Raw genomic sequence first — 15,707 nt, forward strand, 5'->3', positions numbered from 1 at the left:
CGTATCATGCACGCGTATCATGCACAGGTGCTCAAATGGGCATTATAAATTAGAAATAATAAGGTAAGTATATACCATAACGGTTACTTGTGAACGGGACAAGTAAATAAGCCACATCTAACATGAATCTTCTTAGATATATACATAAGAGAAAAATCAACTTTACAATGTTAGTGTTGTCCAGGGACAAGCAACCTTACAGGTTTGACTATATGGCTGTAATGGTTAAACAAGGAGACTACTGAAATGTTGTTGCAACTTCAGCTTCGATATCAGTCTCTTCAACCCTACATGATTCAAATGGTGTCAAAAGCAAATAAGTAATTATAGATGAATAAGTTGCCAAATAAATCGTCTGTGATTTCATATCAGACTTGGTACAGAAAATATTGCGTTGTTAATGAACACTTAGCATCCCACGCCTTAAGTAAACACACAAACACACACACATATGTGTGTGTGTGTTCGCGTGTGTGTGAATTTACTTTTCTCATAGGTTTTTCTTATAGTGCAGTACATTACAATGTAAGTTGTGCTGAAGCGTGGCAAAGCAAACCCAAAGTTCTAAAAATGAGTTAAATGGGTTTGTCTAAATCGCATTGGGTCTTAGACAAATATAAAGAAATTGGTCAATTGGGTCATAATCCATCAAATCCGGACGGGTACAACGGGTCTTGTATATGGTTCCAACGAGTCGAGTTGTAGAGCTTTTTGTTTTTAGTTTCGTGTTCTGTTTTCAGCAGTTTCACATCTCAGTCTTCCGTTTCACGTTTCAAATATTCAGTTTCACGTTTCACTTTTCAGCTCCATGATTTTCAAATTCGAATTTCAATTTGTTGTTTTCAGTTTCACGTTTCAATTCTCAGCTTTCAATTTCGTGTTTTGGTTTCTGGTTTTGAGTTTCTGCATTTTAGTTTTCAAATTCCCATTCCAGTTTTCAGTTTTGCGTTTGAGTTTTTAGATTCGCGTTTTACTTTTTCATTTTTGCGAAACGAGAACCTAAAACGCAGAAACAGAATTGTGAATCTGGAAATTGAAACGCGAAACCGAGTAGTGAAACGCAAAATGTGAAACTTGAATTTAAAACATGATATTGACCCAAAACGCCAAACTGAAGTTTAAACTTAACAACTAAACGAGAAAAGAAAATCGAAAACGCGAATTGAAAACTAAAATGAGAATATGAAAATTGAATCACGGTCTTAAAACTGAATCACAAAACTAAGTGGAATACGAAATTGAATCTTAGACGCAAAATTGAAAACTGAAACGAGGAATCTGAAAACTAAAAGGGAAATCTAAAAATTGAAATGCGAAACTAGAAAACTAAATCGCGCTTTGCAAAGCTGAAATATAAAACGTGAAGTTGAAAATTTAAATGCGTATCACGAAACTTCAAGAAACGGGTCTTGACCCAACCTATTTAGACCCGACCCGTTTGACCCGTCTAAAAATTCTGACTCGATCGACGCATACCCGTTTTGACCCATACTCTTTCGCATCTCGACCCAACCCGATCCTTCTGCCATGTATAGCTTGAAGTAATCAAAAACTCTAGAACATGCATTGATCTTTTTATTTGTATAAAATATTGTGTTGATACACATGCAAATATCATAAAAGGAGTTAAACATGTTTAATGCCATAAATGGCAAATTTCATTAAAACGAATGATGTGTTCCTACTCAGCTTGAAAAGTGTGAGTATTTACTCATTTATACGCGAGATCAAGATGCCACGCGACCCCGGTGATTGTTAAAAATGGTATATTTCATTACGATAAATAAATACTTACGGCTTCAATATGTTGGAAGGCTGTTCAGTTTGTGCTAAGGGGATAACACTATTCTCAGTAAGTTGCATCATATTCTCAGATGAGCTGTTTCTTGACTGCACATAAGTTAACATATAGTATATATTAAGAAATTAACCATTATTAGAAACTAGAAAAGGTATAACAAGAGTAAATAATAATGGAGTATAAAGAAAAGCTGAAGAACTACCATATGTTGATCATGTTGAAGATTTTGAGATTCGACTTGACATTTCTTCTTTTTACGTAGAATGACAATTATAGATTTACACATGAAAAACATCAGAATCAAAATTAATACAGACAGTGCAATGGATTCAAGTAAGATCACTGAACCAAGAGCTGCACATCATACAACGTAACGATAGTTAGTTGAGCTTCAACAAAGATGATAATGATAATTACTTTTCATATAATGATATGGGCCGGGTGAGTTGACCCACAAGACGCCAATAACTTCGTTTGTTCTCTTTCTAGTTTCACTCATAACAGCATATTAATTAAAATCAGAAACATATATCATTTAGAAAACTATGGACATTCTATTCTATTTAAGATTATATGTAACCCGTATGTACCTATTTTTTTTTTTTTTTTTTTTTTTTTTGAAAAATGCCGAAACTGCCAACTCTTGCAGAATGGATAGTAAATTAAATTGTAGAAAAAGGAGTAGAGATGGATTATTGGAAAAGTAACCATTCCGTGAAAAAGATAAAATGTGCTAGCTATGTGAGTACTTATAACACAGCAAATATAAATGGCGTACATAACATTCGTTATTCAAACATGGCAAATTAAAAAATGAAAAAGAAGACCTAAATAACTGCATATGCATAGATAGATAGAGTAATTTGAAGAATTAAACTTACAATGGGCTACCAATGAACTAATGGGTGTCCTTGTTATTAAGTTTATTGTTGCATTAGTCATAAGAGCCACTGACTCCATCTCTGAACAATCTGGAGAGCACCCATAAAACCCCATATCATTAACACTCACTCTTAGAACTCCATCATGTTCATGTTCGTCACCCTGTACTTGCAACATATATTCATTCATTGAAGATAATCATAACAATGATATAATATCTATATGGTAATAAAAATAAGAACAATAATTAATAACAATAAAACACTGACAACATAAAACAGTTGCTGTAGAAGACTGTTGCATTCACGTATTGTTCCTCGTAATCTAATGCCTTTTGCTTCGACAGCAAAATGCCTTGATATTGCAACAAATGTTTGAAGGGGTTGCCACTGGTTGCTTCTGTACGCCTTCAGTTCAGTTGTGCTAATAAGCCCAGCTGGCAGTTTAGCTGACAAATATCCAGATGTAACTTCCACAGAAAACATCACCTGAAACTCACTCTCATTGCCTGCAACATCAACTCTCACTCATTAATTACATATTCATCCCTATTATTATCTGGAACTTTACATCATGGTACGAGTAGGGATGGCATCCGGCCGGGTGTAGGTAATCCCGAACACAAACCCGATCAAGAAACCCCATCCCAAACCCGGAGCCATACCAGACGGGTCACCATTTACTTACTAACTGTCGGGTAAACTAGTTCCCATGGGCAAACGGGTTCCTAGTCATTTCCCCACGGATATAAGGTTAGTCAAAATGATGTATGACAAAAATATGTAATATCACCCTGATACAAACACCTACTTCTTACAATTATAAAATGAATTCATATGTACTAAATACAAAGCTATAACACAAATTCAAAACATAAATATTGTGATTTAAACGGGTTGGGTATACGAATTCGAGTCATTTTTGGATATATGGGTTGAGTATACGGGTTTTTATCTAAAACCGTCTCAGGACCCAAAAAATTAAAACCATCACCCTACCCATACCCAAACCCGGCACAAAAATGTCGAGTTTCGGGTTTCCCCATCTAGTACGGGTATTTTTGCCATCCCTAGTTACGACTTAAGTAGGATTTAAACAGTTTTATCATTATATACTTGTAGTTTTTTAGATCAAATGTAATAAACTCTAATATACCTGAATAATGATGAAGATCTGGATCCCCAATGGAAACATTAAACTTATCTCGCTGTTTATCAAAGATGAGGAAGCCTTTGTCATTTTTGTCATTATCCACGATGATGAACTTAGGCACAATGATGTACGGAGGATCATTAATTGGTTGTATGTACATTGGGATATTCAATTCCTTTTTTCCACTTGCACTAGTGATAGACAACGTAATATTATCCTTGCCATTGAATCTCTCCTCTTTGCTTTACAAACAATAATAACATCTAAAGATTACTAACTACTTGAGTAAATATCTGAAGCATCAGCATCACATTCATATAGTTTAATAAAAAAAACTGAGAAACTATTAGTTGATGTTTGGTACCCAATATATTTAAGTAGCTGAAAGGCATAGTTGATGATTTCCAAGCGACCAGTTAACTTTAAGGATCCGGCCTTGTCTTCCGCTTTACTGACTGAAAGCTCGTTCCAAATGGGATCCCAAAGTTGCATTAAACGAGGAGAAAGAAATACAGACCCGTGTTGTGCACTTATCATAACAGAGATGTTCTCTAAAGTATCTGAATATGTGAGCTCCAACCCATGAAAACCACTGTCAAAATACATTACTAATTTATTAACACTTAAGTACAACTCATTTGAATAGATACATGTATTGCATTACTATTACTATCACATATAAATAGGAAAAATTTCACCATAATGTATCCAACTTCATCAATTTTTCAGTTGTTTGTATAAAAAACATAATGAAAATAGTAGAGTTTTCATCATTTAGACTTTTTTATCTCGATACATCAGATAACAAAAATTGTAAAGTTGAAAACAATTTGGAACGAACCCATGATGAAAATTGCTTAAATGAAACAAGTCATATAAGTTGGACGGGTTTAATGGGTTAAAAGTCACCTGATGTGTACTCAAACTTTTATAATCTGCTATTATATATATATATATATATATATATATATATATATATATATGGATGGGTCAACTGGACACGACCCATTTAACCCATTACCCAACCCATCAAATACTGCCACCTCTAACTATGACCACATAATGTCCAACAAAGGAAACTAAAGCTACAGAAAAATTAATTAAATTAGCTAACATTTAAAAAGTTGTAGAAGATTTGAAATCTCACCCAAATTTAGGACTGAGCATATCTTCAGTTGCTAGCAACTGACTTGGAGAAGAAACAAACCGTGGAGGAATACTGATGACGTGCACAGTTACAGTAGCCGAAGAATTGTGGCCTTTCCCATCTGTTATTGTGTACGAAAATGTATCTTCACCGAAATATCCCTTATAAGGTGTATATCTGAAGATATGTCCATACACCAAAACTGAACCATGACTTGGCTGCCAATATTAACATGAAAATAAACATTTAACAAAAAAGTTAATAACTTCCCTGCTAGGATAATTATAAGATGATTAAGATCTTTCAAACAATGTCCTACATTGCATTTGTTACATTTTTTCTTTGTCCATAATATTTACATTACAGTTTATCTTATTGTAAATACATAAATATTTACAAAAATTAGCATTTTAACTCTTTTCATTTAAACAGATAGAAATTTTTTGTATTATTACACAGTTAAAACTTTACAATATCACAAATTTATGTAAATAATAATTTGATTAGGTTCATGCTAGAAATATGTAATAAATATTATAAATCATGGGGCCACTCAGATATATCATTCTGTTAATTGTAGTTCACTTATATCTTGAAAACGATTTTGTAACCTACACGAGTTCGTATGTAGTTACACTGTAACTAAATGGAAAAATGCGGAAAACACAAAAAAGTTAAATGGGAATTTGGTTCTTTTTTCCTATGAGCCAGATTTGGCACACTTTGAACAACATACAAAGTGGCCCAAAAAAACAATATATATATATATATATATATATATATATATATATATATATATATATATATATATATATTCAAGATTCTAAATAAAAACCGTTTTTCTCTAGGATGCACACATCTTTTAAACTGTTCAAATGTACGTTATTAAACATTTTTAGACAAATAATAATAATAATAATAATAATAATAATAATAATAATAATAATAATAATAATAATAATAATAATAATAATAATAATAATAATAATAATAATAATAATAATAATAATAATAATAATAATAATAATAATAATAATAATAATAATAATAATAATAATAATAATAATAATAATAATAATAATAATAATAATAATAATAATAATAATAATAATAATAATAATAATAATAATAATAATAATAATAATAATAATAATAATAATAATAATAATAATAATAATAATAATAATAATAATAATAATAATAATAATAATAATAATAATAATAATAATAATAATAATAATAATAATAATAATAATAATAATAATAATAATAATAATAATAATAATAATAATAATAATAATAATAATAATAATAATAATTGATAGATCCAACTCAATTTGATACAATCTCCTCAAAATACCCTTAAATAAATTCTAGCATAAAATTTGTGTAAAGTATCACTTAACACTTATGTGGATCTATCAATTGTAGATCTGAAATATCACACTTGACAAATTACTATCTAATATTTTCTTTTCTTTCAGAAAGTATATCTCAAGAACAAGTGCATATATTTCATACCTTACAAATTTCCCCAAGAATTTTAGGATAATCGTGATAGGGGAGATCATTGTCTAAAGCATCAATACCAATGGAATTATCCTCAAAGACATAGACTTCTTCATCGCGGGCTTTAGGTAAGATACCCTCTGAAGACAACAAAAAAAAAAAAAAAAATTCATAAAACATGTTGATTATAATCGTAGGTAAAACGACAAGGTTTTCCCTTTTAGCCCGTGACTATTTCAAGCTATCTAAAAAATGGGGGAAGTTATTTGATGTATGAGGCCTAATCGGGTTATCTTAAGACTGTTTCCAACCCTTCACCCCGTTCCCTAAAAATATAATGCTAATGAAGTTTGAACTGAAACCATTGTGAGAGGATATAAGGACCAAATGTTGACTGGAAACTCATGTCTTACATTGGATATTAAAAAAAAAAAAAAACCAATTATGTCAGCATATAAATTCACAAACAAACATACCCTGTTATGGTTAATTCAACCCATATGAATCATATTTAATATTTTCGTCTTTTTTATTAACTTACGAGTAAAAACATTCACTGCAAATGGCAAGACACGCTGTCCTTGAAATGCAAAACTCAACTCAAATCTTCCAGTACCAACAATTATATACCCAACTGTGATTGTCCCATTCTGATTGTCTTTGTACCAAGCATAGAATTGTTGAGGACGCTTTGCTGATACGACATCCAGCGTCAGATTTTTTGCTTGGTTCGGCACCCGATTATAAAAGGAATCCATCAGTTCCACTAGAACTAAGTTAGTATCTACTCCTGCCACATCTAGTGCGTACTTCACAAGTTTCGATTTTGATAAATCCACATTGCCTGCATCAAGTAATAAAAAAAAAAAAAATAATATAAAATAAAAATTTACATAAACAAAAACTCAGAATGCAATAGATAAAGTTAAACATAATGCTGACATATATCAAAATACCTGGACTTACTACCTTTAAAATTGGCTTTCCTTGATTCAACTGAATGTTACCGCAGAAGACACTAATTTCATATGTCCCGGACTTTTTATACTTATAAGTGGTATCATATTCACTGCTCCTACTAGAGTTCCCTAACGCACCTGTTTAATATTTAATAATAATAATAATAATAATAATGTACAAGCTACATATAAATCAAAATTCAAAATAAAATATGAATTCATGCATATACCTGGTTTAGAAACACTGATCCTTGGGTATATATCAGTATCCACACGAATCTCGGGTTCTGGCCAATGTGCCGCAAGTGTAATACGTATTTGAAGCTTATTTTTATCGAGTGGCGCATGATATTCGAATTCATCCCTTAACAAGATCATAAAATTATCACCCCAACCAGCAGGTCTAACATTTTTATCTAAGCCATCTCCCTCCAGCATACTATGGATACTATTAACATAACCTATATTCAGAATTATTAACCATATTAAAAACCGCCACCAAATTTGAAAAACATAAAAACACATTTTAATAATGACCAAAACAGATGTAAAGCGCACCTGTATAAACGTTAAATTCAAATGGCATATTCATTATCGGGTTCTTCTTATCCGTATCTGAAATGATCAGGATGTAGTCCCCTGGTTGATCTAGTTTGAAAGATAAAGACTGAATACCAGGAGATAGTTCCTTATATATTACATCACCAACCGGTAAGTGCAAATTCGAGCCCTTTACAAAAGCTTCAACACTAAATTTATATAGCCCCGGTACAAGGTTCCCAAAATTATCTCGCTGGTGTATGATAGTTTCCATATAAGAAAAAATCTGAAAGAATTTCGTTTCAGCAATCCACTGTGGCAAACAATTGCCAATATCAATGGGCCGTGGGTGAACAGTTAAAAGCAACGGAGAACCATTTAAAGGAGCACGTTCATATGTAACGTGAACTAAGATATGTCCTGCTGTGTTTACAGTTAATTCAAACGAGATATAGCCAAATTTATTCCAACCGTTGTATTTCTCATCCTGTATAGTTACAACGGTGCCATTCACATCTCTCGCAGATGCCACGTAATATTTGTAATCTTTTGGTTCAGTTTTTTTAGATGTAATAGTATTCCCAAATGCGTCTTTAGGGAGTATAAAGATTGTCGATTTTTCCCCCGCTATTACATTATCCACATCACCCATCCATGATACGATACCACCAGGTTCATACATTGGACCTGTAGTTCAAATAAGACATTGGTATCACTAGCAGTATTTGAAAACGTTGTGCAAAAAGCGAAAATTTATAAAATAAAAAAAAAAAAAAAAAAAAAAAAAAAAAGCAAGCACCTGGTGAAACATGATAGTCCAAAGCGTACCAGTGCACGTTAAAACGATTGTCATCGATTTCAATATAAAACCGCCCAACCATCATTGGAATGAATGTAATTTTCCGATTTTTCCAATCATACGAAAGCTCGGTAATAAGACTACTGTTCCCCTGCGTGCCATTCACCGTGAAAGTTGGATTAAACAAGCGTTTGTCCTTTTCAGACTTGAAATCTTTGTATATCCTAACGATAATAACTGCAATTTCGCCTGCTGTATATTTGTTTTTATTATCACTCCAAATAAAACCTATACTAGGCAAATCAGATTGACTGTCATCTGCAACAACATTAACAATCGACAATAAACAACTTTATTTAATAAATTTATCATGTTTAAGAGCAGATTCACTCTAGAACGTTAACACCTGCATGTTAAAATCAACACGTAATACTGAAATTAATTATGATCCAAGTCTTAATCAGCGTTGCATCTTGTATTGATCATGTTTAATTTCATACTAACATCACTGTATGTATGTAGTTATGCATGTGCAACGTTTCGTCTACAATTTTGCTTTGACAGGTAAATACCTAGTAATAATTGATACAAATTTTAATCTCAGAGTAACTAATGAGTGGCAAACGCAAATTAATATCAACATTGAAACTGAAAAATAGTACCTGACGATGAGTGATTAGCAAGCGTGAAGAAGATGAGAATGGCGACGAGTGTGTTGCAGGAAATCAAACATTTGAAAACCATTTTTTCGAGAGAATTAATTTAAGAAGAAGAAGTTGCAGAGTGAGTGAAAGGGCGGTTACAAGTCAAGAAATTGTTATCAAATTGGAGGGAAATCGGTTATGGCCGTATGTTTAGGGTTTGATAAATTTCTAATTCTTCTTTTTAATTTACTTGTCATTCAACTTTGTCTCAAACAAATATCATTAAAGGTTCGATTTTAGTTAGCTTTTAGCTTTGTTTATTGTCTTCGAGCCTTTGTTGTGGTATTCTTTTTGTATCTCGGTTTTTATAAAAGTATTTGTTCTTTTGCCAAAAAAAAAAAAAAAAAAAAAAAAAAAAAACCGGAAACAAAGCTTTTATCTTTTATTTAACCTCTTTGACCTTCAACTTTCATTTTAAATGCAGATAACCCTGAAATTAGTTGGAATTATTCCGTTAAGTATTCTCATGTGCATGGCACATGGCAATTTTGTCCCCTTTTATTTCTATCTTCATCCAAATCTTCTTAATCTACCACAATTATAAACCCTAATTTTTAATTCAACAAAATATACACAACAAAATCATAATTCAGTTACAAATTTAAATCTATACACCTACGAAAAAAATACAGATCTTCCTACGTGATACCAACTAGTTTATAACCCGCGGTTTCGTGAGACTTAAACATGATTAATATTAAATTAGATAGATTGTAAAAAAAGAAAAAGAACGCATATGTTTAAAGCACATACGAAGTTAAAATTAAAAAAATATCACGTAGTCAAGTAAATCAATATTGTATAAGTACTACTTGTATAAGTTCCCGAAACACTATATTTCCTGATAGACATTGATACGACATAATAATCTCTCATTTGTCAATAAATATTTCACATGAAAGTTAAAGCTTCCTCTATAAAAGAAATGTTTCACCTCTCAAAAATCTTGTTAGATGGTAAATAGCTAAAAATATAAAAGAAATATACACACTAAAAGTTTCATTCATTTGAAATTGTGATGTGGTCCAGCGGTTGGTGGCCTGCCTCCTTTAGGGGAGGTCAGGAGTTCGACCCCCGTTGGCTACATATTAAAAACGCAATTTCATTCCTGTCATGAAGTATCCACCCATGGCACCTTTCCCATATCGTTTGGGGGGTAAAGGGGAGGGGTTTTTACTTGGCCGTGCCCTTGGATCGGTTTCAAGGTTTCCTCCCGCGCAGCGATGGGGGCGGGGTTATTATCGCTGCATCGGCATAGTCGAAACGGGAGATGATCGCAACTGGTGGTTTAGTCCCCCTCGGGTGATCCCAATCGCTGTTCAAAAAAAAAAAAAAAAAAAAAAAAAGTTTCATCCATTTTCTTAATCAAAATGCAATATGCATCATTATTGAGCTAACATCGTCGTATTATTGTCATTTTTATTTCTATTATTTTCATACATTATGTATTCAGGTTTCCTATTACATGATAAAATACTATAGTATATATAGTATCTTGTGTTTGTACAAAATTGAACTCTACAAATACAAATATGGAATCCTCCTTTAGGGTGTACCAATTGATAGAACTATTAATTTCTTATAAATTTCACCCATAATCCTCTTTATCATCTCATTCATATCTTCACCACCACCCCCACCACCACCACCACCACCATCTTCATTAATATGATACAATAAATAATTGGTTGAATCTGTATATCATGAATCTTGATGCATCTTTTTTATAACTATTATCTTTAATCTTTGATACTATCTATTCTCTATTAATTTCTTATAATACTAACGAGTACTAACGAGTATACGAATTGGTGGTCAAGCCTTTTATTCTCCCTATAGCCATAACTAGTTGTGGAGCCCTCGCTTCGCGCCGGGGGCTCCGTTTTGAATGCGAGTTAAAAAAAAAAGTGTTGATCTATTTTGTAAAAAAAATAAAAAATTCGACATCTAACATTGAAGGGTTGTTCCTTTGTGAAAGTTGCTTCTTTTAGCGTTCGGGTTTTTTTTTTTTTTTAAAAAGTTAGTTGATCTATTTTGTAAAAAAGAATATTTTTCGACATCTTTTGGTAGCATTGAAGGGTTGTTCCTTTTATGAAAGTTGTTTTTTTATCGCTTGAGACACACAAAAAAGTAGCATAGTAGTAGCGTGGTGAGTGTTATTATTCAATGTTTTTAGTGTTAGTGATGAGATAAATAATATTTTAGAATATAGGTATAAAATGAGGGTTTCGATTTGTATTTTAACGAAAGTTAGGGGGTTGGGTGTGTGAAAAATGGAATATTAAATAGTACTAGTCATAACTAATAAGACAAATTACCATATTACCTATTAGACAAAAGTTATGAATAGTACCGAGAACATTTTCGTCATTTCATTTTTTTTCTTCTCCAAAAAAACCCCCACACTTTGTTTAAAAATTAAAATCGACCCCCAAACAGGGTGGTAAAAAGTCAAATCAACATTTTCATAAAAAATCTTAAATAAACCTCACTCAAATATTCAACTGGTCATATCTTCTCGCCCGCAACGAGTTAAATTTTTTCCGACACTATCATTAAGCTCGAAATAACTTTACGAACACAATGTCACTAACTATACGCAAAACGGACGCTTTTTAAAAAATGTTAAATATTTGAGTCCACCTTTAATACACGTTGATTTTTTCCTCAGAGGCTCCGTAGCTATTTTCATCTATTAACAACATATACATATGGGTCTTATTATTTTTAAAAAAAAATATTTAGTAATTTTTTTGATATTACTCAGTAGATATTATATTCTTAAATCATACGCAGTGTTAATGTAAGATAACGAGTTAATTGCGTTAAGTTTTAAAAAGTCAACAACTCCATAGCGAAACGCGGAAATACACATATATTGTTAATTTAAGATAACATCTAAATCTTTGACGGGTTATACCTTTTCGTTCGACTTGAGTTGCGCTTCAACGACATCATCGTTAGCCACGAAATAATTTTGCAAAATAAACGCAATAAAATACATTGGAAATCGAACCCCGGCGCAAAGCGAGGGTTAAAAAACTAGTTTTGTCTATTAGTTACTCCCTCCGTCTCATTCCAATAGTCCACATACAAAAAACACGCAGTTTTAGAAAATCCCACTAACTTCATTTCTCCACCAATGAAATATCTTCTCTCTCCAGATCCACCAATGAAATATCTTCTTTCCTTTCTATTTATGAAAGTGCACTATCAGAATGGGACAGGCCAAAATGGAATACTGACCTATTAGAATGAGACGGAAGTAGTATTAGTTATATTAGTAATAGTAATAGTAATAATTTGGTTTCATCAGTATATTAATTAAATATTAATAAAAAACATAAAAGATCTTAAACTACATGGTCCCCTCAAAATATTACAATTGTCGGATGTGTAATTTACCAATTACATAAACGAATACTATCTGCACCTGCACAGACCATAGATATCAGGTTGGTCAATATGTGGTGGTTTTGGTGATTACACTACACTAGGATACAGTAACATAAGCATACCCCTGAACTTGACTAACTTAAATAAAGATATACAGCCAAGTTAATATACCAATTGCTAGATTATAACTTCTGTAACATATTTTGATTCAAAATAGCAACAAATTCTGGAAACGACTGAGTAATAGAGAATGAAGATGAAGATGAACATGAAATTCGATTTTGACTTTCGGACACTTTCAAGCTTCGATCCCTTCATGAAAAACATTAGAATCACCTCCTTAACACTCTTCGATCAATAGATTAACTAGAAACGCACTAGAATTCACGAATCAAAACGTTGACCGAATTTGAACAAAGTTTGACCAGAAGATCGTGAATTCAATGTTGTTTCTCCATCTGATTTGATGAATCACGAAGCATAAACGAGTCATGAGGATTCCAGATCTATTCTCAAATCATCATTTGGTGGAGTAGATTTCTCAAAACTGATCAATCTTCATATTTTCGGTTACAAATTGAACTCGGATCGAATCATGAAGAATCTGTTGTTGTTGTTATTGTTGTTTCGTTCTGATGCATCATGAGATGATGATGAACGTTTATACACTTTTGGATTTGATTAATACACTTCAGAATCAAAACCCAATAATTTTGCTCATGAAAAGGATGAAGATGATGAGAGGATTTTTCTTGCAATTTTATAAGAAACTTCAGGGACCAAACGTGTATTTTTGACTAACGATCGTTAATGGATTTGACGAACATTACCTCAATTTTAAAATTTTTGAACACGTAATCTTTTTCTTGCGCAAAAATAAAATTGAAATCCCTTTCGAACTTGTGCAAATTGAAGGTTACACTGATTTTCAAATTGACAAATACTTAAATTAACAAATACTCTTTCAAGTTACTAAAACTCCTAATGAATTTACTTAAATGCCATCCCAAGCGTAATTTTACAACATCATTCCAACTGCATATTTTTTTTTTTACCTTAGATTCATAACTTAATGCATGTACCTGCTTTTTTGCAGACTTATTGTTTACCAAAAGAAGGGGACAGGTAACACTTTACATCAAACAAAACAGAACTGTTTTCAAGTGCTACACATCACCTACATGTAGTCATATAATCACCCGATCAGTCCTTGTGATAATATTGAGCCAATTATAACACCTCGCCAAATTCCCATCTGACGACGTGTTACTCATAGGTCTCACAGTTCACATTTACGCCCTCTATATGAGACGTTTCAAAACAATCGTCTTTAATTTTATTAAAAACTTGACTTTCAAAACATTAGTCAACAAACTCAAAATAAATAACATTATTGTGATCGTAACCACAAGCCAATAGTATTAAACATATGTAACACCCCGTTTTTCGTAGCGCAAATGTTTGAGGTGTCGAGTGTTGGAAACGTGAAAAATGGAGCGTGTAAGGAGTTATGCGCACTTTCACCAATTTGGTCATAACTTTCTCATACGAACTCGGATTGAGGCGAATCAAAAGCCCAGACGACCGTAATTCGAGCCCGGACATTTTTAATTCCAAGTTGTGAGCTGGAAGGCTCCAAAAGCGTTGCTGATGTTATGCGAGGTATATATGAAATAGCTTATATTTTACTAGAAAAAACTATTAAATACGATACAATTTTACACAAGATATTTATTTATTTATAGAATGGATATACCTAAACCTTGCAACAACACTTATAGGCAGTGTACATAATCGTATAGTAGTGTAGTTTTTAGTAAGTCCGGTTCGTTTCACAGGGATACACTTAAACAAGCTTAACGCTATATTAGTTTTAACTTATAAAAATACAAATATATATATAAGTAATATTATTATTATAAAAGGGGGTTTTTACCGTTTAATGACCGGTTTGTCGATTTTAAAACTTTAGTCGCAGTTAAAACCTAATGTAAAATATTAAAAATAAATACAACTTAATTTAAAGAGTAAAGTAAATAACAATAATGAAATTACGATAAATAAAAGTGCGATAATTAAAGAGTACGATAATTAAAAGTGCAATTAAATACAATAACAATAAATAAAAGTGCGATAATTAAAAGTTCAATTAAATATGAAATAAAGGAAATTAAATATGAAATAAAGGAATTATGTTTATTTAAACTTCCGTAATCATGATGTTTGACGTGTTGTTTTTAGTTTATTCCCATGGGTTAATTGTTCTTTGTCCTGGATTATTTGATATGTCCATACGGATTTGTCTATAATAGTCCATCAGTCATAAATATAAAGTGCGAAAGCCTTCGCCAAATTATTCTTATTCCCGAAGTCAAATATTCCAACTAATTAGGGATTCGAATTGTAACAAGGTTTTAATACTTTGTTTAATGAATACACCAGGTTATCGACTGCGTGTAAACCAAGGTTTTACTACTTTGTTAACAATTACACCAATTACCCTTGAATGTAATCCACCCCTGTTTCAACAAGTCTACTAACTATTAATCCAGTTCCATGTCCGGTAAAATGAACAATTATTGGTATTTATAGATATCCCGCCCACCGTGCCCAGTCAAGCGTATGTGGTTATATATAAATACGTCAAATTATAAGTCTATATATTAAATTAACGAGGTATCATTTAGTTAATATAAAGCCCATTAATAGCCCATAGTCTAATTTCCACAAGTGTCGTTCTTTTGTCCAAACCCCAATTATAGTACAAAGCCCAATTACCCAATCTTAATATTTTTAGCCCAACATCATGATTAATTAG

The 15,707-nt window shown here is 32.0% G+C and overlaps 1 protein-coding gene across 1 annotated transcript; it reads right to left on the bottom strand.

Moving 5' to 3' along the window:
* Nucleotides 1–45: 45 nt before the first annotated feature.
* Nucleotides 46–9,636, bottom strand: LOC139891772 (protein GAMETE EXPRESSED 2). Its single transcript, XM_071874756.1, has 15 exons — nucleotides 9,452–9,636; nucleotides 8,790–9,107; nucleotides 8,009–8,677; nucleotides 7,681–7,911; nucleotides 7,448–7,588; nucleotides 7,033–7,335; nucleotides 6,504–6,631; nucleotides 4,983–5,200; nucleotides 4,200–4,427; nucleotides 3,839–4,077; nucleotides 2,953–3,191; nucleotides 2,683–2,845; nucleotides 2,004–2,155; nucleotides 1,796–1,890; nucleotides 46–287 (listed from the first exon to the last, which is right to left on the bottom strand). Exons 1-15 carry the CDS (start codon nucleotides 9,531–9,533, stop codon nucleotides 239–241), a joined length of 3,255 nt encoding a protein of 1,084 aa, XP_071730857.1. The 5' UTR covers nucleotides 9,534–9,636; the 3' UTR covers nucleotides 46–238.
* Between the last annotated feature and the right edge of the window lie 6,071 nt (nucleotides 9,637–15,707).

Source organism: Rutidosis leptorrhynchoides, chromosome 2 (genome assembly GCF_046630445.1).
Source record: "Rutidosis leptorrhynchoides isolate AG116_Rl617_1_P2 chromosome 2, CSIRO_AGI_Rlap_v1, whole genome shotgun sequence".
Lineage (NCBI taxonomy): Eukaryota > Viridiplantae > Streptophyta > Magnoliopsida > Asterales > Asteraceae > Rutidosis > Rutidosis leptorrhynchoides.

Bases quoted from the DNA above. Each gene is read 5' to 3' on its own strand.
- LOC139891772 (XM_071874756.1), bottom strand. From the start codon at position 9,533: ATGGTTTTCAAATGTTTGATTTCCTGCAACACACTCGTCGCCATTCTC. The intron at 9,108-9,451 runs GTACTATTTTTC...ATGTTGTTGCAG, and splicing joins TGCTAATCACTCATCGTCAG to ATGACAGTCAATCTGATTTG. The intron at 5,201-6,503 runs GTATGAAATATA...TAATATTGGCAG, and splicing joins TTCTTGGGGAAATTTGTAAG to CCAAGTCATGGTTCAGTTTT.